General features: G+C 42.0%; 1 protein-coding gene across 2 annotated transcripts in view; it reads right to left on the bottom strand.

The window, feature by feature from the left end:
- ZNHIT6 (zinc finger HIT-type containing 6) overlaps nt 1–26,506 on the bottom strand; it is a 60,229-nt gene that overhangs the window by 5,850 nt on the left and 27,873 nt on the right. For both annotated transcript variants that reach the window (XM_038414316.2, XM_043520371.1), the window contains exon 9: nt 794–918. In XM_038414316.2, coding sequence (XP_038270244.1) covers nt 794–918 — 125 coding nt within the window. The remainder of the gene's footprint in view (nt 1–793; nt 919–26,506) is intronic.

Below are 26,506 nucleotides of genomic sequence, written 5' to 3'. Positions count from 1 at the left end.
GAGGGGGAACATGCCGCTGCTTCCGGGAACTGCGTGGAGCCACGGCACGCACAGAGTGGGGCAAGCCCCCGACCCCGCTCCCTGGCTGGAGTGAGGAAGCCCTGGAGCGTGCTCCCTGGTATGGAGATAGAATACCATATTAAAATGTCTGAAGGGCTGGATGTGGGACCTTGTGCCACAGTTTGCCCACCCCTGAGGTAGAGTCATGATTAAGTCTTTGGCAGGAAAGATCTGCTGCAAACCTATTTGGGAGTTTCTCCACAGAGCTTTGTCAATATTACAGACTGGATCGTGGAGCTTCCTTTGGGTGCAGCATTTGAAACTCAATTCCTAATGCTGACATTCCTGATATTCCAGATCACCTACATGCTCTTACATTCGTAAAAGAAAAGGGTACTTGTGGCACCTTATAGACTAACAAATTTATTAGAGCATAAGCTTTCGTGAGCTAATGCTCACTTCATTGGATCCATGCAGTGTAAAATATAGTGGGGAGATTTATATACACAGAGAACATGAAACAATGGGTGTTACCATACAGACTGTAACACTACATAAGATGTACTAAAAACTAGTAAACTGAGTAAGCATAAAATTTAAGCCATCTACCTAATAGAATTAAAGCAGAGCATTCACACATCTGTAATAGATTTTTTCTAGCAATATTTTAAATTTAGAGGCAATACAAAACATACTATACATTCCTGAGACTAATAAGGAGGTATCCTTAATTATTGTTTATTCTAAATAAAATATCTAAGTGTAACATAACAGGAAATAAATTTATGCTTACCTTGGCCAAGAACTCCCATATCATTCTTGAGTTTTTTCAATACCACAAGTAATGTTGGGTACTCAATTACTACCTTGTCTTTCAAATTGTCTAGAAGGCTTTTACTGGTATGCAGTTCATCATAGCTTAAAAAAATAATTGCAAGTTTATTTCAACTTTTATAGCATCGAGGATGTAATATGCATTTTCTTAATTTCCAGAAATGAACATAATCATTAGTTGTTATCATCTTGGTAAGACTAATTTTCAATTGGAAACCATTTTAATTACAAGCCAATGTTACTATCCATCTAAATCAAACAACATTTAAAGCTTAACCACTTTATCCTAAAAATATAGGGATGAGTGAAATGTAAGTTTCTCTGAAGACTGGACCAAAAACTGATTTTGAATTAAATAAAAAAATCAGTGCTCAATTTGTTTTCCTGAACCAGTTGCCATTATAGTAGCTAAGTAAATAAACAGATGTAATCATAATTTTTCATGCTTTAAGGCTCTAATATTAAAAAGTTTAATTTACATGCTTAATATTGAATATTAGTTTAACCTACTTGCTTTTAAATTGTCAATAGCTTATTAGACAGGTAGAAAAAAGATCATATAGGCTAAAACTGTTAGAACAAATTTATACTGGAGGCATTTACAGCTATCTTGTAGAGGTAAAATTGGTTGGAAACAATTTAGCCAATGTATGATCCCCATTATGAATCATATTTTAAAAAATGGCATAATCTTTCCATTTACCCCTCAGCCAAAACCTCTCCTCACAGCATCAGCTGCAAACAGTTCCCAGCAGAAAACTCCACTTATTTTGTGTTCTGCCAGGGTCACATGACTTGGATCAGCAGGTCTTTTCCATATAAGGAAGCCTTTTCACCCTCTAGGAAGGATATATTGGGAGCCAGTACTGACATCAGCTTTACGTAATACAAGTTATGCCACAGTAATAAAAAGTAAACTGAGCATATTTCCTACAATTACATCCGAAAACTACCATATCCTCTGCGGTCTTTATAACCTCAAAACCAAAAAAAGCTGGATGGTGGTGTTGAGGGGAAAGAATTTTCAAAAGTTTTCTACAATGCAAATCCTGTTTCTAATACTTAATATAACTGCAACATCTAACAGATGCTCAGATATTATTACAATGTGATCTGAGTAACCTGACTCCTGTTTTGAAACTGAAATTAGGATTATTAAATTACTACTAAACTACTGAATCAGTTAAAGGCAAATAAAGTTTAGATACAAAATACATTTTATGTACAAGGGGAACATTTCTCTTAAGTTGCTCTTCACGCCGTGTTTTTTTTTTTTTTTTACATGCTGTATAGCGATTCTTTGCCAATAACCACCTGGCATGAATGAGAGGAGTTATTGATACACTTTACTATTTACAGTAATGCGTGATTAAGAACAGGTCATCACAGAAACCACCAGACAAAAGAAATACTGAAGGTAAGCTAGGAATTGAGTTTTCTGGTTTTGAAAGAAACTTCATGTAAGCAATAGATTTTTTTTTCCCCTCTCTCTCGTATATTAAACTTCAACCATCATGAAAATACAGTATTTGGTTTCATGTTTCTCTTGACCCAAAGTAATTATGACCTGTTCTTACTTAAACCCTTTAAAGGATAACAATATATTAAATTTCTTATTCAGTGAATGCATTCATAACTTGTGGATTAAAACACATGAACAGAAACATTTACTGGTTTACTTACAGTACTTTGCATTTAAAGTAGAGCAATACCTTTCCTTTGGCAAGGACCTCCACACATTCTTTTCTGGTTAAGCAAACATTTACCTCAAAGAGCCTAAAGTAATTCACATGCCACAATACACTTTCCATTATCTCATGTTTTAGACAAAACAGCTTTAGCGTCCAGTTTGGCATAGCATAAAACCTTTGTACTTTAAACTATTTTATGATAGTAAATTATTAAAGTGTTAGATCACTGAACCACAGTTTGATTTTTTTAAAGTAAATTTTTTGGTGATAGACAGCAAGAGTTACAGAAAGTATACAGAAGTTTAGTACACAGCATGAACTATAAACTAATCTGAAGAAAAATACAGCATGAATATTTAATCAGGCTAAGTATATGGAGCCTAATTTTTTGTTTTAATTCTACCCACCTCCTAAAACAGAACAAATCATTAGATCATTTCTTAGCTCCCCTACTCAAATATTCCAATACATATGTAAAGAGAAAGCTGTTCTCTTTTATGAAACCATCCCTCTCCACCCCCCTTCAGCATGCATGTCTGAAACACTACCACCTGCATTCACTATTTCAAAGTCTATTAGAAGAAAACTCCCAAACAAATCAGAAGAACTGCTGAGCCTATTTCAAAAATCTCCTCTCTCTTCCCTCAGAGCAGAGAATTCAGTCACATACAAGAGATTTAATAATATAAATTAGGGCTGTCAATTAATCACAGTTAACTTACACGATTAACTTAAAAAATGAATCATGATTAATTTCAGTTTTAATCGCACTGTTAAACAATAGAATACCAACTGAAATTTATTAAATATTTTCAATGTTTTTCTACATTTTCATATATATGTATTCTGTGTTGTATCAAATAAAATGTATATTATTTTTATTACAAATATTGCACTGTAAAAATGATAAACAAAAAAATAGTATTTTTCAATTCACCTCATACAAGTACTGTAATGCAAGTTCTTTGTTGTGAAAGTGCAATTTACAAATGTAGTTTTTTTTGTTACATAACTGCACTCAAAACAAAACAATGTAAAATTTCAGAGCCGACAAGTCCACTCAGTCCTACTTCTTGCTCAGCCAATTGCTAAGATAAACAAGTCTGTTTACATTTACAGAAGAGGAGAAGAGAGAAGTATTATTTACAACATCACCAGAAAGTGAGAACAGGCATTTGCATGGCACTTTTGTAGCTGGCATTGCAAGGTACCTTATATACTTGATCATAAACCGGTTAGTTTATAAGCCGATCCCCCCCAAGATGGATAAGTAAAAATGGAAATTTTTATGACCCATTCAGAAGCCAACCCTATAATTCAGGGATCAGCAAACTTTGGCTCTGGGTCATCAGGATAAGCTGCTGGAGGGCCAAGATGGTTTGTTTACCTTGAGTGTCCGCAGGCACAGAGGTAAACCTAAGTAAACAAAGTGTCCTGGCGTGCCAGCTGCTTACCCTGATGGGCCAGGACAGCTACTGGTGGGGAAATTTTTTTGGGGGGGAAAGAAGCTGAAGGTCAGGGGAGTAACCCTGTGACCACCTCCCACCCCTAGCCCAGGACCCCCACACTCTCCCATCCCATCCCTTCCCACATTAGCTGGGAGGACCAGGGGAGGATGTCTCTGGCCAGGCCGTAGCTGCTCTGGCAGCCTGGGCGGCATAGCTGTAGCGTGCTCCAGCGGGCGGGGCAGCCGCAGCCTGCCAGCCCCGGAGCTGCAGCTGCTTCGGAGGCTGCGGGGGAGAGCAGCGTGGCCAGAAGCTGAGAGACTCTGACCCTGCCCTTCCTTCTGGCTCTGCTGCCTCTCCTTGCTCCCTCTGTTGGGGGGAGGGGCTGCGTCCTACCTCTCCCTCTCTATACCCATTCATAAGCCAACCCCCTTCCCTGATGCTTCCCTTTTTTACTAAAAAATTAGGCTTATGAATGAGTATATACGGTATTTATGTGCCAGATATGCTAAACATTCGTATGCCCTTTCATGCTTCAGCCACCATTCCAGAGGACATGTTTCCATGCTGATGATGTTCATTAAAAAAAATGCATTAATTAAATTTGTGACTGAACTTCTTGGGGGAGAATTGTTTTACCCGCATTCTGCCATATATTTCATGTTACAGCAGTCTCGGATGATGACCCAGCACATGTTGTTCATTTTAAGAACACAGCAGATTTCACAAAACACAAAGAAGGTACCAATGTGAGATTTCTAAAGATAGCTATAAGCACTCAATCCAAGGTTTAAGAATTTGAAGTGCCTTTAAAAATCTGAGAGGGACGAGGTGTGGAGCATGCTTTCAGAAGTCTTAAAAGAGCAACACTCCGATGCGGAAACTACAGAACCCGAACCACCAAAAAAGAAAAATCAATCTTCTATTGGTGGCTCTGACTCATAAGATGAAAATGAACATGCATCAGTCCTCACTGCTTTGGATTGTTATCGAACAGAACCTGTCACCAGCACGGACGCATGTCCTCTGGAATGGTGGTTGAAGTGCAAAGGGACATATGAATCTTTAGAGTATCTGGCACATAAATATCTTGTGATGCCAGCTACAACAGTGCCATTCTCACTTTAAGGTGGCATTGTAAACAAGAAGTGAGCAGCATTATCTCCTGCAAATGTAAACAAACTTGTTTGTCTGAGCGATGGGCTGAACAAGAAGTAAGACTGAGTGGACTTGCAGGCTCTAAAATTTACATTGTTTTGTTTTTGAATTTAGGGGTTTTTTTGTAAATAATTCTACATTTGTAAGTTCAACTTTCATGATAAAGACATTGCACTACTGTACTTGTATTAGGTGAATTGAAAAATACTATTTCTTTTGATTTTTTACAGTGCAAATACTTGTAATCAAAAATAAATATAAAGTGAGCACTGTACCCCTTGTATTCTGTGTTGTAATTGAAATCAATATATTTGAAAATGTAGAAAACTTCCAAAAATATTTAAATAAATGGTATTCTGTTGTTTAACGGTGCGATTAATCATGTTTAATTTTTTTAATCGCTTGACAGCCCTACTGACAACAAATGTCAGCAATGGGTGCATCTGAACTGGTATGGAACACTGCTGAACTGCATGTGTAGACAGGAACAAACAATGTTCAGTACTGTTTCAGGTTAAAGCCTGCTGTTGTAAACAAGGCTTCATTATCTGGCACTGTATTCAATCTCCCCGCCTATCTCATCATGTTCCCCTGTCCCCACAGACACCCCCAATTCCATCCTACATTCTCTACCAGCTCTCCCTTCATTGTCCTGGCCACCCGTTGCATTCACTTCCATATATTCCTGACTTCTCCCACACACCTCTCCGATTCCCTGCCCTTATTCCCCACCCTGGGGGGCATGGTTCAGCATTCATGTTGCACTCCCCATCAGTACCCGGCCTGGGCCAGGGAAGCTAATGATCCAACCAGCAGACAAAATCTGGTAATAATTCCTGGTCATGTGCCACCTGAGGCACGTTGCACATATGCTAAGATGATGACTCTGCACCCTGGGTCATTCTTTGCCCCAGACATTGCATTATCCCCCGCATCTTCTGCCCAGATTTCACATGGTGAATAAGCTGAGGGAAGCTTGGATTCTGTCCCACTGAGTACAGCTTCACTACCACCTGGTAAAGGATGTAGGCAGATGGCTGCCAACTTGGCAGGGGATGTTTGTAGTTTCAGCTCTGCTGGGACAATGGTAGATAATAGCCATTTTGGTAAGGACAAAAAAACAACCAACCAAAAAAAAAATCAAATCAGCAGCTTTAAAACCAACCTAAAAACAGGGGCACTTGGAAAAATGTCACAAGATATGGGAACATGAGTGCATGAGGCCCCATATTATCCTTCACCTGAATTTGTTATTCATGTCCTAATCTTGTGTGTGTCAACCTTTTTAGGACAGGAAATGTGTCACAGGAGTGACAGGCATTTTTGTGGTCTTATATTTTTTAATAAGTCTGTCACCACTGCTGAGAACTGTGACACTTACCTTAAAGTGACTGGAATTCTTCAAAAAGAAAAGGAGTACTTGTGGCACCTTAGAGACAACAAATTTATTTGAGCATAAGCTTTCGTGAGCTACATCCGATGAAGTGAGCTGTAGCTCATGAAGCTTATGCTCAAATAATTTGTTGGTCCTAAGGTGCCACAAGTACTCCTTTTCTTTTGCGAATACAGACTAACACGGCTGCTACTCTGAAACCTGGAATTCTTCAAGATGTGTGGGTCCCTATAAGTATTTCACTGGGGGTACAACGTGCCTCCATGTGCCTGATACTGGAAAAGTTTTCACTAGCAGCGTCTCCTCTAATGAGGCTCCCAGCTTGCTTATGTAATAAACTGTGGTCCTATTGTCCCGAATGTGCTGGGGTTGGACAGAAGGAAGGAATATTTACAGGTATCATCATGCACTGTTCATAATTTGAGGAGAGTGAGGTGCAATCTGGACTCTTGTTGGGATCATGAATCTTGAGCCACATGATTGCCTGGGTGAGCTCCCCAGCTCAATAGGAAGGCGACTGAAAACAGCCTCTTTGGTGGGAGAAAATGAAGGGACCCTCTACACACCTAGCTTCTTTGTCCCCCACCAGATGAATGATGTCAGGACACTGAGGGAATTGAGATTTGCTCGAGCATAGACAGGTCTATAACCACACCTGAAGACATCAGAGATGGAGCCTTGCGAAGCAGGTCACATAAGTGCAGGTCATGTGGCCTCAGAGGAACAGGCAGGATCAATTGTCATTTGAGGGTTCAGATGAAATTGAGCGAGGTGGTCCTCCTTGTGTGGCATCTGTCCTCAAGTATGCATGCTCTGGCTGAAATCAAGTCCAGAGTCGCTCCAAATGAACTCTGGAATTGAATAGGACTTTTCTAGGTTTACTTCAAGTCCTAAGGATTGAAGGAGGCTGAGTAGGGAGAGGACTGTTGAGTGTACCTCTCCAAGTAACCAATTCATGAGCAGTGAGTTGGTCACGGTAGGAAATACTCAAGGAAGACGAGACTATTGCGGAAAAGCTAAATGAATTCTTTGCAGCAGTCTTCAGTACAGAGGACGAGAGAGAGAGAGATTCCCACATTTCAGCCATTCTTTTAGGTCACAAATCTGAGGAACCACTCCAGACTGACGTGTCAGTAGAGGTGGTTTGGATGTCCAAGAGTTCTGAAGTTCTTCAATTTCATATTTGAGTTCCTACTAATTGTGGTATGTAACTTATCATTTAAATCAGCTTCTGTATCAGAGGACTGGAGGATAGCTAATGTAATGCCAGTTTTTTAAAAGGCTCCAGAGGTGATCTGGCAATTACAGGCTGGTAATATTAACTTCAGTACCAGCAGTCATGGGGTAAGAGGAAAAGTCCTCTTATGGATCTGTAACTGGTTAAAACATAGGAAGCAAGGGTAGGAATAAATTATCAGGTTTCAGAATGGAGAGAGGTAAATAGCAGGTCCCCCAGGGATCTGTACTGGGACCAGCGCTGTTCAACATATTCATAAATGGTCAAGACAAAGAGGTGAACAGTGAAGTGGCAAAGTTTGAAGACGATACAAATTTACTCAAGATAGTTATGTCCAAAGCTGACTGTGAAGAATTACAAAGAGATCTCACTAAACTCGGTGACTGGGCAACAAAATGGCAGATGAAATTCAATGTTGATAATGCAAAGTAATGCACACTGGAAACATAATTCCAACTATCCATACAAAATGGAGTTTAAATTAGCTATTACCACTTGAGAGAGAGATCTTGAGTCATTGTGGCTAGTTCTCTGAAAACATCTGCGCAATATACAGTGGCATTAAAAAAAAAAAGAAGCTAACAGAATGTTAGGGACCATTAAGAAAGGCATTGATAATAAGGCAGTAAATATCATAATGACAATATATAAACTCATAGTATGCCCACACCTTGAATACTTTTGCAGTTTTGGTCACTCCAAGAAAAGATATATTAGAAATAGAAAAGGTACAGAGAAAGGCAACAAAAATGATTGAGGTTGTGATCAGCTTCCATATGAAGAGAGTTTAAAAAGACTGGGACTAGTCAGCTTGGAAAAGAGATAACAGAGTTGAAAAGATTGCGGTGTATAAAATCATGAAAGGTGTGGAGAAAGTAATAAAGAAATGTTATCTGCCCCTTCACATAAGAGAAGAACCAGGGGTCACCCAATGATAACAGGCAACAGGTTTAAAACAAAGGGAAGTACTTCCTCACATAATGCAGCGTCAACCTGTGGAACTTGTAGCTAGGGGATATTGTGAAGGTGAAAACTATAATGGCGTTCAAAAAAGAATTAGATAAGTTCATGGAGGAATGGTCCATCAATGGCTATGAGCCAAGATTGTCAAGGATGCAACCCCATTCTCTTGGTATCCATAAGCCTCTGACTGCCAGATGCTGGGACTGGACGACACCTAGGGAGGTGGTAGAATCTCCTTCCTTAGAGGTTTTTAAGGTCAGGCTTGACAAAGCCCTGGCTAGGATGATTTAACTGGGACTTGGTCCGGCTTTGAGCAGGGGGTTGGACTAGATGACCTTCTGGGGTCCCTTCCAACCCTGATATTCTATGATTCTATGATTCTATGACAGAGGATAATTGCCCTTTTCCGCTCATTCTCTTTGAACCATCTGGCACTGGCCACTGTCGGAAGACAGGCTACTGAGCTAGATGGACCACTGGTCTGAACCCGTATGGCCGTTCTTATGGCTGGCATCTTTCAGAGGGTCCCATCAAAATGATCTCTTGGCAGGAAGCTGTGACTGGGGAGAGGATGAAAGCATGGCATTCTTTCTGCTGCGCTGCACACTTCGGCATTTCCTGGGGGCTCATGTGCTCTGTGATGGTAAAAAGGCTATGGAACAGGACGTTGCTTACATGGGGTTCGTTTGGAGTACCTTCTCCAAGGTGCTGGAGTGTAAATACCCAAGGAGAAAAGGGTTGCATGGGAGTCCATAATGGTGTGCAAAGACATCAATTTTTTCACTAAACAGATTGTTGCCTTTGAAGGGGAAGTCTCCACACTAGCTTGAACCTCTTTGGGAAACCCAGAGGATTGGAGTTATGAAACCCGTATCATGAAAACTGAAGTCAGCACTGATCTACGTCCATGACATCAACTGAAGCTTAGAGGCTGACCTGGCTGTCAGCTGATCCTTGTCAATAACGTCTTGAAATTGTGGTTTGAGTTTCTGTGGAAGTTTTACTGGTAAACTCAGACAATTTGTTGTAATTAATAATGTTGTATTTAGAAATAAATGCCTGATAATTTGCAACCCAAAACTGTAGGCTAGTGGAGGAGAAACTTTCTTCTGAAGAGGTCTAATCTTTTGGCATCCTTGTTGGAAAGAACAGAATTAAGATGTCTCAGTCTGATGCATTCAGTGACAGTCTGAACTACCTGAGATTTTGGGTGTGTGTGAAAACAAATATTCAACCCCCTTAGATTGTACACCTTTTAAGGGTGGGGGCACAAGTGACCAGATTGTCTGGACTGACTCCAGTATAGCTTCATTGATCAGAAGTGCTACCTTGATAGGGACTATAGTCTGGAAGATATCCAACACTTGTGAGTGGAGTCCTGGACTTCCTCCAGGGGAATCTGGAGTGACTCCCCAATGCTCCTCAGGAGGTCTTGAAATTGGCAGGAATTGTTGAGTAGCAATGGATAGCCTCAGAGCTGCTATCTCAGCCTCTAGCTTATCATAGGATTATCATGAATATCCAGATTCCACTGGCATAGTTGTTGGCATTGTATACCTTGTGATAGCTCAGCTGGTGGACAATACTGTAGAATGGGGCAACGATAGTGTGGATATTGACCTAGAGACCACTGGTTCCACCAGTATCAGTGACTGGGCTGGAATATGGAGCCAGTTACTCAAGAATAGCAACCAGGGTCTGATGGGTGGGTAATGGGAAGGGCTTCTGCCTTTTGGTCAGGCAGATGGTGCTGAATTAGGTTGGGAAAGTGAATGTTACTACTACCAAGTATTTCTTCCTGTACCATTGGTGCAGCTGGTAATCCTTCCCTTCTTTCTCTTGCTGGTGCCAGAGTTGGTGTCCTTCCCCTTCCATGACCAACTATTTTGGGACAGCTCTTGGTGGTTCAGATCCATGGTCTCTGTGAGCCCCTGACACATCCGTACCAGGGTGCAGAGTCTCACTCGATTTGGAGGGTGCAGGGAAGGCAGTCATCATCTTAGAACCCTTGGGAGAAGATTTCTCCTGCTTCTTTTGAGGGTGTTTCTCCTTACCCTCCTGCCATTGCTCAAGAGCCCTTGGGCCTGGTCTCTGACAGTCCAAAACTAGGACGTGTCTGGCCAGCAGGGGTGTTAACATGTACCTCCAGCTGATATACGGGGGCGGGGAGAGAGAGTGAGTGAGTGTGTAGATCAACTGACCCAGGGTTGGACTGGGCTTTCATAGACTGCTCCATCAAGTGTCTTCAGAGCTGGAATTCATGGGATTGCTGGATTCAGGGTGGAAAGGAACAACAAACATTGCATTTGGAGGGAATGTGGGATTTTCCAAAGCAATATAATCCCGAATCAATGGGGTCACTCACTGAGATGATCCAGGGGCAGGCCATGCAGGATATGAAGCCTGGAATCTTCGGCATACTAAGAACCAAATGGTGGTGAGGCAAAAGAGGGGGAAAACCCCAGACAGCAAAACACTATCTACCTACTAGTAAAACTACTGTAATTATATAAATGGTACACTATTTACAGAAAAAGCACACTCCTAGATTAGAAGCAGGAAGGTTAGTGAAGCTATGGACAATGAGGGGTAGAACAACAGAAAGGAACTGGAGAGGTAGTTGGTCTGTGCCTCCTTGTGACAAGGTTTGCATACTAGGCAAGAAAAGGTTAACCCCACACTCTAGGCAGCAGAAGTCCCACCTGGCATGCTGGGTATGCTCCAACTGCTGCCTCAGTATAAAAGGGAGCAACCAAGCTCATTCTAGGCTGACTACAGAGGAGGGAGGATGCTTGGTGAAGGTTTCAGTATCTGACTGCGGGAACCAGAGCTCCCAAGGAGCAGATCAGAGACCTGTTGCTTACGGCCAGCCAACCAGAATCGGAATCCCAGAGCGCTACCTACATCGAGGAGCTTGGAGACCCCAACGATGTACAGACCCCGGCTTCAGAAGAGACAGTTGGAAGTGGCCCAGGGAGGCAGAGTGAGTGGTATCTCCCATCCAAGGAAGATCAGCATGTTGCAGTAGGGTTCCCTGCTGACTGGATGGTGACCACACTCGCAGCTGACGGGGCCCTGGACTGGGACCCAGTGGAGGGGGTCCCCCTACCCTGGCCATCACCCCCATGGTGGTGGCCCCTGACTTTGGCCATTATGCTACACTGCACTTATCCCCAGGAAAGCCATACTGACTCTGGCTATTAAGATCAGGACTGATCCCCAAGGACAGCTGTATGAACTCCGGCTACTAGGTTGCGCTGCCCTGAACACAAGAGCTGCTATATTGACTTTGGCCATTAGGCCACACAGCCCTGATCCCCATGGCTGCCATACTGACTCCAGCCATTGGGCTGTGTTGCTCTCAGCCCAGGGATAGTCAGTTAGACTGTAACTGTGGTGGTATCACAACCCTAAAAGGGGACGGGTGTGGGGGGGTGCATACCCAGCGACACTCCTCTGATGCCCTCCGTTTGGAACATGAAGACACACAGGAGCAGACCAGGGGACACTTCTAGTGAAAAAAATTTCTGGTTTCAGTTGCACGGAGTGCATGCTCACCCACAGTGGACTACCACTCAAAGAAGAATCTGCAGTTTTGCACCCTGCAACCACTCTTCCATCTCTCAGGAAGACAAAAATATCCAACCTCCTAAACCTCCTTCTATAGACAGTAACATTACATTAGTTTATTCTATTGCAATAAGACCCCTTCCACTGGATCCTACAGCTATCTTCTCAATGGTATAACTGTGCACTGGTTCAAACAGGAAATTCCCTGCTAAGATCAGGTCTTCCCCTACATCATCCACAGGAACTCTGATTTTGTGTTGCAATCTGAGTTTAAAGATAAAACTTAAATTCTCATGCGATTTCTGGAACCCATAAAACTCTAGTCATAGGAAAGAAAACTGTCATATAGGAAACAAGCTTTGATCAGATAAATCATAACATTTACAAAAATAAACAGAATGCAAATAGTTCACACTTTTAAAAATGTTCTTGCACTAACCATCACATATGATCATTACCCAGATTTTAAGATGGTAGTCCTGAAGCAAAGCCCTCTCCCCCCATAATATTTTGTTGAGATCAAGCTTCCCTAAATGGAAACAGGTATTAGTGTATTTAGGTATTAGTGTAATTAAGACACAAAGTGTCTCATACCATTAATTTTGGACCCCTTCTTACAATCCTTACTCAGGCAAACTCCCAATAACTTCTAGGAAGTAAATGCAATTTTCCCGACAAAAGACTGCAGTTTTAAACTTTTCTGGATGCCTACATTTTCCTCAAAGAGAGTACTTACAAGGTCTCTCCTAAGCACTCATTCTGAAGCACTGTAGCACAGCAAAGATAATAACTAACAGATGGACTTTCATTCCAAAGGGGTGAATAAACCCTTCGTGTGGTTATGATTTGGTGAACATGGAAGTAGTGAAATACACTTCTAAATTAGATGAGAGAGGAAAATTTATTTTTGGATTGTGAATACATTTTTCCTTGAAACTACATAAAATTCTTTAGCTTTGTATTTACAAGTTCTGTCAAAATTTGAAATGTGCAAATTGATCTGAACTTGGAAGAACTGGGAAAAAAGTAAATCTTTAAAAGGAACACTCCCACCATGAAACTAGCTTTTGATTAATATCCCTTCCCCATAAACTTTACTTTAACACAATAAATACATAAAACTGTTTTTAAATTGAACAATACTTTTTGAAAAGAGAAAGCAAGTTCAAGACAACTAAGTTTACAAATGAAAATGTAATTTACATTAATATTTAAAAATATGCTGACATCACCTTTAATTCAGTAGTTTATTTTATTACTGATCTGTGAACCTCTGCTGTGTGAGCATTTTTAGGCTGTATCTACACTAGTCTCTCTCTAAGTTTTCCCCCTTGCTGTTAACACATGTACAGTTCTATCTGTGCTAATACTTTTGAGAGCGTAGTCCAGCTCTGGCATTTTAACCATTATGTCACCTATCCCTCCTAAGTACAGGTGTAGACAACTCAGTGGTTGCCAGCTCCCCATGTACACTAGCATTCCCACTACAGCAATGATGGGAAATTTAAGGGAAAAAGTCCTAGTGCACATAAGGAATAGCATCACACCTTTTCTTTAAAATCAGATTAAGTTATTCAGACTCTGTAGTGATCATTTCAGCCACAGATCACCTTCGGAAAATAATATAGATCCTGCTGAAGACACAGTTACAGCAAGCCGTATCTCCTCTCTTTTGTGGGATATAAACGAGCCTTGTACTACGGTAACCAAAGTACAGTTGGAATCAGAAGTGATAGAAAAAAGTAAAATAATATTCCAACTGTTACAATAAAATTGAATGACTGAGGCAAGAGTGAAGCAAGACCCAGTGGAAAAGAGATATGTAGGGACACTTTCTATCTATGTAGTGAGGCGCAGTGGCCTCCCACTGAACTAGACGGGGAGGGTCCCCACACTCTGAACCCAGGAGGGCGGGGCAAGGTTGCCCATCCCACCGGAAGTCAGGAAGTGGAACAGGAAGTATAAAGGGAGGGTCCTGGAGCTCAGCTGTGCTGCAGCCGCTAAAGAAGACAGGCACCTCTTGCTCACTAGCGGGCTGGGAAACCGTAGCAGAGTACTCCTGAACCGAGGATGGCCAGAACTGCTGGAGCTGCCCACTGACCCAGGCACTGAGGAGTCACGGGCCTTCTACTCTGAGGAAACGGAGGGCCCCCACGGATCCAGGTACACTTCAAGGGAATGGTAGGAAGTGGCCCAGGGACAGCTGACCCCAATCTGGCTGCATTGTTTCCGGAGATCTGGTTAGTGTGTTGTGGCTGGATTCCCCGTTGACCCAGTGGTGGAACACTCTGTCACTGTTAGGGCCGTGGGCTGGGGCCCAGTGGAGTCAGGTGGGCTTGGGCCCCTCTATCCCCTACCATCCCACCCCCACTCCAGGCCAAGAGGCCTGTGTTTGTTAGCCATCCACTGGAGCCAGGACTCTGACCCCTTTGCTGCTCTGTTCTGAGTACAGGCCAGAGTCATAGACTATTCACTGCTCCGCCCTGATGGAAGGTCTGGGCTCACTGAACTTGTCTATCCTGCCCTAACTGAGGGCCAAGGTTCAGACTTGTGCAGCTCTTCCCAGATTATGGGCAAGAACCCCTGATTATTTGATGCTCTGCCTAGACTGCAGGCCAGAGCCATAAGCTGTTCAATGCTCTGCTAATTCCCTGACTCTGGGCAATGCCCAGTGACGTAGGGAGGCAGAGTGGCCTCCCAATGACCCAGGGAGGGAGGGACCACCGCTAAACCCCTACAATCTACTTATTACCTAAATTACTAGTGATATTTAAATACTCAACATAGATAAGCTTTTCATTGTTAGTCTAGAGATACTAGGTAACAGTGAATGGGAAGAAAAGGAGTACTTGTGGCACCTTAGAGACTAACACATTTATTTGAGCATAAGCTTTCGTGAGCTACAGCTCACTTCATCGGATGCTGTAGATCACGAAAGCTTATGCTCAAACAAATGTGTTAGTCTCTAAGGTGCCACAAGTACTCCTGTTCTTTTTGCGGATATAGACTAACACGGCTGCTACTCTGAAACCTGTCATTATGCAAGAAAATAAGAGTGGAACTAAGCCACCTCCGAAGGACAAAGGTTGTCCTTGTCACTTCTTGAGTATGAGGCAATGGCTCAGAGCTGAGCAGAGTAAAACTTGTCTAAAGAGAAGCACAGAAAAACGGCAAAGCATTAAAAGCAGACAGTTTGTCTGCTGCAATGATTCCTTTGATAGAAAGTGAGGGGTACCTTGTGAAAAAGAGGAGTTTGGGCCGCATAATCATAATCCAAAGACTCCAACCAAAAGGACAAACCATTCTGGATTCACTTGTCCCTTATGGGAGGGTGGCAGAAAACATGAAAATCCTTGGGAGTGGGGGAAAAGGGGATGAGGTTGGAACTAGTGAATGCCAGCTGCCTGGATTCAATGCAGTCAGGTTACAGAATGCAGCAGTACAAAGGAATTATATTTCAGAAAAAAAACCGTTGGGAAAATAAGCAATTTAGTAAGGCATAATGGGAGGAAATATTAAAAACCACCCACATGAAAGGCACTTGGAGTTTCACAATACATTACAATTAAGATGCAGAAGACAAACATCTTATAAAAATAATTACCCATGTGGCCTCACAAGGAACTGCTGTTAAAAAATAACTATACTTTAAATGGTAAGATGGGGAGGTAATCAAACAAGAAGATTCTGAGTCAGTTAAGGCTAGCAGAGAAAAGATACGGGCAGAAAAATGAGCTAATGCTAGCTAGAGGGGCTAAAGGGAAGTCTCCAAAAAGAAAAAGCATGAGGAAGAAAGCAGGTCAACTAATACTTCAGAAGGGTCAATTAAACTGCTATCTCAAAAATAGCTCAGATGTTGTCATTTTCTATACTACTAAATTACTCCCCCCCCCAAAAAAGTCATGGACAGTTACCAAAAAATGGGAAGAAAAAAGGGAATGCTGGAGATGCAGTGTATTTTGATTTTAGTACATTCTGTACAGTTTTGTAAAACATTGTTCAAACTCTTTCAAGTAATCATGTGGACTGCAAACTGCCTAAGTGACTGTAACCAAAGCATAATGAAAAGTGGTCATGTACACAGCAGGAGGACGTGTTAGTTTCATTTAATATCTTAATTAATGGAAGTAAACAGCACATTAATAGAATCTGCAGATGCTACAAAATTGAGAGATTTATTCCTTGTAAGTGGGGAAGGATTTTACAAATAGGCATTTTATGTGAATGTGGATGGGACAGTAATGTTGTAAAACTTGTTTCAGAAGTAGAGACAGCTTTTAAGTTGCAGGTCAGACACAAAGACTCTGTCATTTAAGATTCCTAGTTAGCAGATTCTTATTTACAAAATGAGCACTCTTGTCTGGCTAGCAATATTTTTGGAAATATCAGCACAAGGAATGATATAGATTTATAGACTTTAAGGCCAGAAGGGACAACTGTAGTCTGATTTCCTGCATAACACAGGCCATAGAATTTCACCCAATTATTCCTGAAGTGGAGGGAATTCTTCTTCTTCTTGCATGAATATTATCAAGCCCAACAACTTGTGGTTTTAACCTCTGTTCCCTCTAACCTGTGCGCGTACACATAGATCCTAAACCCCGTGCACATGGCGAAACACTGCACACAAGCACAACAATTGGCACAGAAGAATTTTTTTGCGCATATGGCCTGTCAAAAATTAGAGGGAACATTGGTTTTAACTAGAGTCTATATTTTAGAGAAACATCCAATCTCAATTAAAAGACTCAAAATGATGACAAATTTACCACTTCTCTTGGTAGGCTGTACCAATGATTAATTACCCTCTCTGTTACGAAGTTGCATCTTTTTTCTAGTTTATATTTTTCTAACTTCAACTTCCAGCCACTGGATCTCATTATGTCTTTGTCTGCTAGACTAAAGAGTTCTTTAGGTATCTTCTACTTGTGTAGGTACTTCTTTCATCATGTGACCCAGCTGGTAGGTGTGGAGGAGAAGGGCACAAAGAATTTTACCTGATCTCCAATTAGAACAGCAGTTACACAGGAACTACTATAGCTGGCACCGCAGAGAGCAGCCCTAACACATCCTGAATTCAGTCCAGAGCACATAAATCCAACCCTGACAGTGCAGAATCCTTACTCCACCCTTCACCAGTGTCCAATCCCAATCGGAAACGAAGCTCCAGAAAGTGGGTGTAAACATACAGTACAGTATCTTTAAAACAACTAGCAAAGGCAGTTTCCTTTGCATCAAACTCTACTTTGTGACAGAATATAGGGAAGATAAAAAGCTGATGCTATAGCCATTGGATAATCCAATGTAATGAAATGTGCCACAGAATAAGAGATACCCGGAAACACTAATACAGGACCTTTAATGTACTATAGACAGAATGAAGCTCCACTTAAGAGGAGCTATTACTTCTTTACATTCACTACTTTTGACATGTGTTCTCATCACTCCCTCTATTATTTTAGATCGGTACAGCTTTTCTTGCCTAAAACTTAAATCTTGACTCTGTATTGTTACTCATCTGTCTTGGGCTTTTACATCTTATCTGTGTAAGAGACTCATTGCCATACACTTGCCAATAAGGGGTTTACTAACCCTTTTATATAAATAAAAAGAAATAAAACAAGCTCCTTTCCTGGCAAACAAGTAGGAAGGTCAAGTCCCTCCTTTGTGGGGGACAAATAGTCCTAGTTCCCTTCTGTCAGTAAGAGAGAAACAGAGGGATTCCCCTTTGGCAGGGTCAGAAGGAAATAACTTTGTTTCTCCTTTCTGACAGGAACATAAAAGGCTCCCTTTTCAAGTCTGCCTTTGCGACAGAAGGGACATCCAAGAGACCATTTTTCACAGCAGTCTGGCTTCACTGAACAATCCTGCGTGCTCTCTGCTCAGTTGTGAGCAAGCTCAACTCCTTTCTTCCAGAAGCCCTTGCCCCAAAAACCATCCCTGCTTTATGGAAACATCTTAATATGGCCCCACTGAAGCCTCTTCTGGCCAAATCTAGCAGCCAATGAACCCTTTATGAATCAAGGCAGAATCTCTTCTCACCCCCCTAAAGGGATTTACCAGTTTCGCTATCCTGATGGATGCTGGCCATATATACCATATCACATGCCCCTTCAGGTCTCCCCCTGGTGCCTTCAGAACACTCCAAGCTGACCAGAGAGGCGGGAGGCAAGCCATGACTAATGTTAAATGGATTATATTGTTCTCTCATCCTCCATCTCTTCCCTTACACTCCTTTTCCCCATATTTGTAGCTTTTGTGCCGGTTTAGCGCAGTAAGGCCCTGACTCCTTGATTGAGATCCTTAGGTGCAGTAATACAAACAATTAAAGAGTCCATTAAATCCAACAGAATTCTCTATTGGGTACTAAATGCTATTTTGTGAAAATGGAAGCAGGATACTCCAGGTATAAAACAATTACTCCTGAGAAAACAACTTATTGCTCAAGATAGCAAGAAGGGCATGTTCTATGCAGACTGGAATAATCTATAAAAGTTTTTCAAAGGTCAAGTAAGCGATTATGAACATTCAACTTGGCATACTAAAAATTCAGATCATACGTATTTGTTACTGTTAGCAATGACTATATTGCTGCTTTCCATTTGTGTTGTGTAATTTGAGATTTTAGTAAAGAACATTAAGTGAATAGGAATGAAAATGACTATCATTACAGTAAAACTTACAAGTTCTGGAAACTGCTGCTCCCTATTGTTTTTAATTAGTTGAAAAATTCAAGCTTATAACAGAAAAGCTTCAAAAACAGACTCCAAGGATGATAGGTTTCAGAATAGCAGCCGTGTTAGTCTGTATTTGCAAAAAGAAAAGGAGCACTTGTGGCACTTTAGAGACTAACAAATTTATTTGAGCATAAGCTTTTGTGAGCTACAGCTCACTTCATCGGATGCATTCAGTGAAAAATACAGTGGGGAGATTTATATACACAGACAACATGAAACAATAGGTGTTACCATACACACTGTAAGGAGAGTGATCACTTAAGATGAGCTATTACCAGCAGGAGAGCTGGGCGGGGGGAGGGGAAGAAAACCTTTTGTAGTGATAATCAAGGTGGGCCGTTTCCAGCAGTTGACAAGAACGTCTGAGGAACAGTGGAGGGTGGGGGGGGGAATAAACATGGAGAAATAGTTTTACTTTGTGTGATGACCCATCCGCTCCCAGTCTTTATTCAAACCTAAGTTAATTGTATCCAGTTTGCAAATTAATTCCAATTCAGCAGTCTCTCGTTGGAGTCTGTTTTTGAAGGTTTCTTGTTGAAGAATAGACAATCTTAGGTCTGTAATCGAGTGACCAGAGAGATTGAAGTGTTCTCCAACTGGTTTTTGAATGTTATAATTCTTGATGTCTGATTTGTGTCCATTTGTTCTTTTACGTAAAGACTGTCCAGTTTGACCAATGTACATGGCAGAGGGGCATTGCTGGCACATGATGGCATATATCACATTGGTAGATGTGCAGGTGAACGAGCCTCTGATAGTGTGGCTGATGTGATTAGGCCCTATGATGGTGTCCCCTGAATAGATATGTGGACAGAGTTGGCAATGGGCTTTGTTGAAAGGACAGGTTCCTGGGTTAGTGGTTCTGTTGTGTGGTATGTGGTTGCTGGTGAGTATTTGCTTCAGGTTGGGGGGGCTGTCTGTAAGCAAGGACTGGCCTGTCTCCCAAGATCTGGGAGAGTGATGGGTTGTCCTTCAGGATAGGTTGTAGATCCTTGATGATGCATTGGAGAGGTTTTAGTTGGGGGCTGAAGGTGATGGCTAGTGGCGTTCTGTTGTTTTCTTTATTGGGCCTGTTCTGTAGTAGGTGACTTCTGGGTACTCTTCTGGCTCTGTCAATCTGTTTCTTCACTTCAGCAGGTGGGTATTGTAGTTGTAAGAATGCTTGATAGAGATCTTGTAGGTGTTTGTCTCTGTCTGAGGGGTTGGAGCAAATGCGGTTATATCGTAGAGCTTGGCTGTAGACAATGGTGTGGTGTGATCTGGGTGAAAGCTGGAGGCATGTAGGTAGGAATAGCGGTCAGTAGGTTTCCGGAATAGGGTGGTGTTTATGTGACCATCGCTTATTAGCACCGTAGTGTCCAGGAAGTGGATCTCTTATGTGGATTGGTCCAGGCTGAGGTTGATGGTGGGATGGAAATTGTTGAAATCATGGTGGAATTCCTCAAGGGCTTCTTTTCCATGGGTCCAGATGTCAACAACGTAGCACAAGTAGAGTAGGGGCATTAGGGGACGAGAGCTGAGGAAGCGTTGTTCTAAGTCAGCCATAAAAATGTTGGCATACTGTGGGGCCATGCGGGTACCCATAGCAGTGCCGCTGATTTGAAGGTATACATTGTCCCCAAATGTGAAACTGTTATGGGTGAGGACAAAGTCACAAAGTTCAGCCACCAGGTTAGCCGTGACATTATCGAGGATACTGTTCCTGATGGCTTGTAGTCCATTTTTGTGTGAAATGTTGGTGTAGAGGGCTTCTACATCCATAGTAGCTAGGATGGTGTTTTCAGGAAGATCACCGATGGACTGTAGTTTCCTCAGGAAGTCAGTGGTGTCTCGAAGATAGCTGGGAGTGCCGGTAGCGCTGGTAGCGTAGGGCCTGAGGAGGGAGTCTACATAGCCAGACAATCCTGCTGTCAGGATGCCAATGCCTGAGATGATGGGGCATCCAGGATTTCCAGGTTTATGGATCTTGGGTAGCAGATAGAACACCCCCTGGAAGCCTGACCTGGGGTATATCTGTGCGGATTTGTTCTTGTGCTTTTTCAGGGAGTTTCTTGAGCAAATGCTGTAGTTTCTCTGGTAACCCTCAGTGGGATCAGAGGGTAATGGCTTGTAGAAAGTGGTGTTGGAGAGCTGTCTAGCAGACTCTTGTTCATATTCTGACCTATTCATGATGACGACAGCACCTCCTTTGTCAGCTTTTTTGATTATGACCTCAGAGTTGTTTGAGGCTGTGGATGGCATTGTGTTCTGCACAGCTGAGGTTATGGGGCAAGTAATGCTGCTCTAAGGAGAAACTGCTAAGCTTGAATTAATATGCAAGCTAGATACCATTAACTTGGGTTTGAATAGAGACTGGGAGTGGCTGGGTCATTACACATATTGAATCTATTTCCCCATGTTAAGTATCCTCACACTTTCTTGTCAACTGTCTAAATGGGCCATCTTGATTATCACTACAAAAGTTTTTTCTCCTGCTGATAATAGCTCATCTTAATGAATTAGCCTCTTACAGTTTATATGGCAACTTCCACCTTCTATGTATATCTATCTATCTATCTATCTGTATGTTCCATTCTATGCATCTGATGAAGTGGGCTGTAGCCCACAAAAGCTTATGCTCTAATAATTTTGTTAGTCTAAGGTGCCACAAGTACTTCTGTTCTTTTTGTGGATACAGACTAACATGGCTACTACTCTGAAACCTATTATTAAAACGGAGCATACAGACTGATATTCCCAAGAAGAAAGGGAGAGCAGAACTTTAGTTGGATACAGAATGGTTGGAGTTGCTGACAATAGTTAAGGCTGAAGATGGACTGATCAGGAGATTTAAAAGATATGTCAAGCTATAAGAAAAGCTGAAGGAGGAAAGGTTTCAGAGTAGCAGCCGTGTTAGACTGTATTCGCAAAAAGAAAAGGAGTACTTGTGGCACCTTAGAGACTAACACATTTATTTGAGCATAAGCTTTCGTGAGCTACAGCTCACTTGTAGCTCACGAAAGCTTATGCTCAAATAAATTTGTTAGTCTCTAAGGTGCTACAAGTACTCTTTCTTTTTTTGAAGGAGGAAAGAAAGTTTTAATAAAAAAATGAAGTTTGGGATAAATAAGAACACGCAAAGCATTAGCGGCATGGAAGGAATACATTTAGATCCAGCTGTTGGGGAGAATCTTCAATATTGATGCAGAAGCGATATTAGAATTATTATAACTTTAAAATTAAGTTGTTACAAACTTGTTTGCACTTTTACTGAATACTAAGATATAACTCTAAGAATGTTATAGTCAAGAGCTTGGAAATAAAGCAATACATATATGTTTTGCTAGTTCTGTTACAAAATGTTAAAGCTAATCAAAGAAATTCCAGAAGGTTTCTGCTTCTATATTTCAAGGACAATCAAATCTCAAGAAAACAGACCATGTAAAATACCCATATTTTAAGTGGAGCCTTAATTGTAAAAAGGAATGCAGGGTGTGTTATCAGAGCAATAAATCTGAGAAGAGTGGGCTCTACCAACCCCCACCCTCTTGCAAGAAAACCTGCTTGTGTTCTTAAAACTTTCAGAGAAGAACATGTAGTTGGAGAACTGTTAAACTTGTTTATTTCTTAAATGCGGAAACGGCGAACACCTTTGTGAAATGCAGACTTGCAAATATGTTAGCTAAATGCAAAGCTCCTAATATAGCTCTTAATATCATTGCTATGTAAATAGTAAAATGCTTCACGTACCAACATGGCATCTAATGACCTTGCTAAACCAGTGTAAAAGCCATTAAGTATTGAATATTTATATTAATGGGAAATTAAGAACTGGCACTGGATAAGAAAACCCTTAACTAACTTCAGAAGATAAGAATCATCTCTCTAAAGTTAACAACTTTTAATTATTTAAGTTAAAGACTTTAAAGTTATTTAATTTAAAAAGATATTTGAAGATTAAAAACTTCTGTATAAACAAGCGTGTTTGGGCTTTTTGAAAACAGACATTCATTTTCTGTCAAACTAAACAATTTGAAAGAATTTCTCTGAAACTAGACTGAATAAAAAGAGTTAAAACCAATTAAATTATCTGGATCTTTCTTGTCATGAAAACAAAGGCAATTAAAGAAATGTTGCATATTCATTAAGCAGACTGTATATTCAGGAGCTGAAAATGTCAACTAAGCTAACCCCGAAGGCATGAAGCAGTGAGCTTTGAATCTAAACAACCCTGCAAGAGGTGTATTTTCCTATAATTTAATGGAAATAGGAAGGGGATGGGTATAAAAACTGAGGTGAGCACTCCTCACTTACATACACTACTACCCAGTTCAAACACAGCACTGCCACAGACAGTAAGAAAAACCATTTAAGAAAGATGAGTCAAGAAGAAATCAACTCAAGGAAAATCTCCCCAAGACTTCAACTTGGATTGGTGAAATGAAGTTACCCAAGACACTGCCAATGGATGAAATTTAAAACTACTGTAATGATTTTGATGGAATGTTGAAAACCTGTTGTAATTTAAGACTAACAGTTTCTCCTGTTAATCACCAAGTGGTTAGAAAAAACGGTTACTTACTTTCTCGTAACTGGTTTCAGAGTAGCAGCCGTGTTAGTCTGTATTCGCAAAAAGAAAAGGAGTACTTGTGGCACCTTAGAGACTAACAAATTTATTAGAGCATAAGCTTTCGTGAGCTACAGCTCACTTCATCGGATGCATTTGGTGGAAAAAACAGAGGAGAGATTTATATACACACACACAGAGAACATGAAACAATGGGTTTATCATACACACTGTAAGGAGAGTGATCATTTAAGATAAGCCATCACCAACAGCAGGGGGGGGAAAGGAGGAAAACCTTTCATGGTGACAAGCAGGTAGGCTAATTCCAGCAGTTAACAAGAATATCAGAGGAACAGTGGGGGGTGGGGTGGGAGGGAGAAATACCATGGGGAAATAGTTTTACTTTGTGTAATGACTCATCCATTCCCAGTCTCTCGTTACCAGCACTCCCAGCTATCTTCGAGACACCACCGATTTCCTGAGGAAACTACAGTCCATTGGTGATCTTCCTAAAAACACCATCCTAGCCACTATGGATGTAGAAGCCCTCTACACCAACATTCCACACAAAGATGGACTACAAGCCGTCAGGAACAGTATCCCCGATACTGTCACGGCTAACCTGGTGGCAGAACTTTGTGACTTTGTCCTGACCCATAACTATTTCACATTTGGTGACAATGTATACCTTCAAATCAGCGGCACTGCGATGGGTACCCGCATGGCCCCACAGTATGCCAACATTTTTATGGCTGACTTAGAACAACGCTTCCTCAGCTCTCGTTCCCTAATGCCCCTACTCTACTTGCGCTACATTGATGACATCTTCATCATCTGGACCCATGGAAAAGAAGCTCTTGAGGAATTCCACCATGATTTCAACAATTTCCATCCCACCATCAACCTCAGCCTGGACCAGTCCACACAAGAGATCCACTTCCTGGACACTACGGTGCTAATAAGCGATGGTCACATAAACACCACCCTATATCGGAAACCTACTGACCGCTATTCCTACCTACATGCCTCTAGCTTTCATCCAGATCATACCACTCGATCCATTGTCTACAGCCAAGCGCTACGATATAACCGCATTTGCTCCAACCCCTCAGACAGAGACAAACACCTACAAGATCTCTATCATGCATTCCTACAACTACAGTACCCACCTGCTGAAGTGAAGAAACAGATTGACAGAGCCAGAAGAGTACCCAGAAGTCACCTACTACAGGACAGGCCCAACAAAGAAAACAACAGAACGCCACTAGCCATCACCTTCAGCCCCCAACTAAAACCCCTCCAACGCATCATCAAGGATCTACAACCTATCCTGAAGGACGAGCCATCGCTCTCTCAGATCTTGGGAGACAGACCAGTCCTTGCTTACAGACAGCCCCCCAATCTGAAGCAAATACTCACCAGCAACCACACATTACACAACAGAACCACTAACCCAGGAACCTATCCTTGCAACAAAGCCCGTTGCCAACTCTGTCCACATATCTATTCAGGGGATACCATCATAGGGCCTAATCACATCAGCCACACTATCAGAGGCTCGTTCACCTGCGCATCTACCAATGTGATATATGCCATCATGTGCCAGCAATGCCCCTCTGCCATGTACATTGGCCAAACTGGACAGTCTCTACGTAAAAGAATGAATGGACACAAATCAGACGTCAAGAATTATAACATTCAAAAACCAGTTGGAGAACACTTCAATCTCTCTGGTCACTCGATCACAGACCTAAGAGTGGCTATACTTCAACAAAAAAGCTTCAAAAACAGACTCCAACGAGAGACTGCTGAATTGGAATTAATTTGCAAACTGGATACAATTAACTTAGGCTTGAATAGAGACTGGGAATGGATGAGTCATTACACAAAGTAAAACTATTTCCCCATGGTATTTCTCCCTCCCACCCCACCCCCCACTGTTCCTCTGATATTCTTGTTAACTGCTGGAATTAGCCTACCTGCTTGTCACCATGAAAGGTTTTCCTCCTTTCCCCCCCCTGCTGTTGGTGATAGCTTATCTTAAATGATCACTCTCCTTACAGTGTGTATGATAAACCCATTGTTTCATGTTCTCTGTGTGTGTGTATATAAATCTCTCCTCTGTTTTTTCCACCAAATGCATCCGATGAAGTGAGCTGTAGCTCACGAAAGCTTATGCTCTAATAAATTTGTTAGTCTCTAAGGTGCCACAAGTACTCCTTTTCTTTTCTCGTAACTGTTGTTCTTAGAGATGTGTTGTTCACGTCCATTCTACATTAGGTGTGCGCATGCTGTGTGCACATTCGGTGTGCACGAGCGTTGGAAACTTTTTCCCTTAGCGGCTCCCTTCGGGATGGCAGGGCCCCCGAGTGGCGCCACTGCGCCGTGCATATATACCCCTGCCAGGCCGACCCCCTTCAGTTCCTTCTTGCTGGCGACTCCGACAGAGGTAAAAGGGTGGGTGGTGGAATGGACGTGATCAACACATCTCGAAGAACAGTTACGAGAAAGTAAGTAACTGTTTTTTCTTCTTCAAGTGCTTTTTCACATCCATTCCACATTAGGTGAATCACAAACTTACCTCTGGAAGAGGGTAGGAGTCACGGAACAACAGCTCGGAGGACCGCTCTGCCAACTGCCGCGTCCTCTCTGGCCTGCTAGTTGACCTCATAGTGGGTCGTGAAGGTGTGCACCGAGGACCAGGTGGCTGCTCTGCAGATCTCCTGGATCAGGACCTGTGCCAGGAACGCCGTGGAAGTCACTTGCGCCCTGGTCGAGGTGTCGTGACCGCCGGGGCCAGAACACCTGCGAGTTCATAGCATGCCCGGATGCAGTTTGTAATCCAAGACAAAATCCATTGCACTGACACTGGGAGGCCTTTCATCCTCTCGGCTACAGCCACAAACAGCTGCGTGGATTTACGAATGGGCTT

This window comes from Dermochelys coriacea, chromosome 8, assembly GCF_009764565.3.
Source record: "Dermochelys coriacea isolate rDerCor1 chromosome 8, rDerCor1.pri.v4, whole genome shotgun sequence".
NCBI lineage: Eukaryota > Metazoa > Chordata > Testudines > Dermochelyidae > Dermochelys > Dermochelys coriacea.
This window is presented reverse-complemented; position numbering and strand designations above follow the sequence as displayed.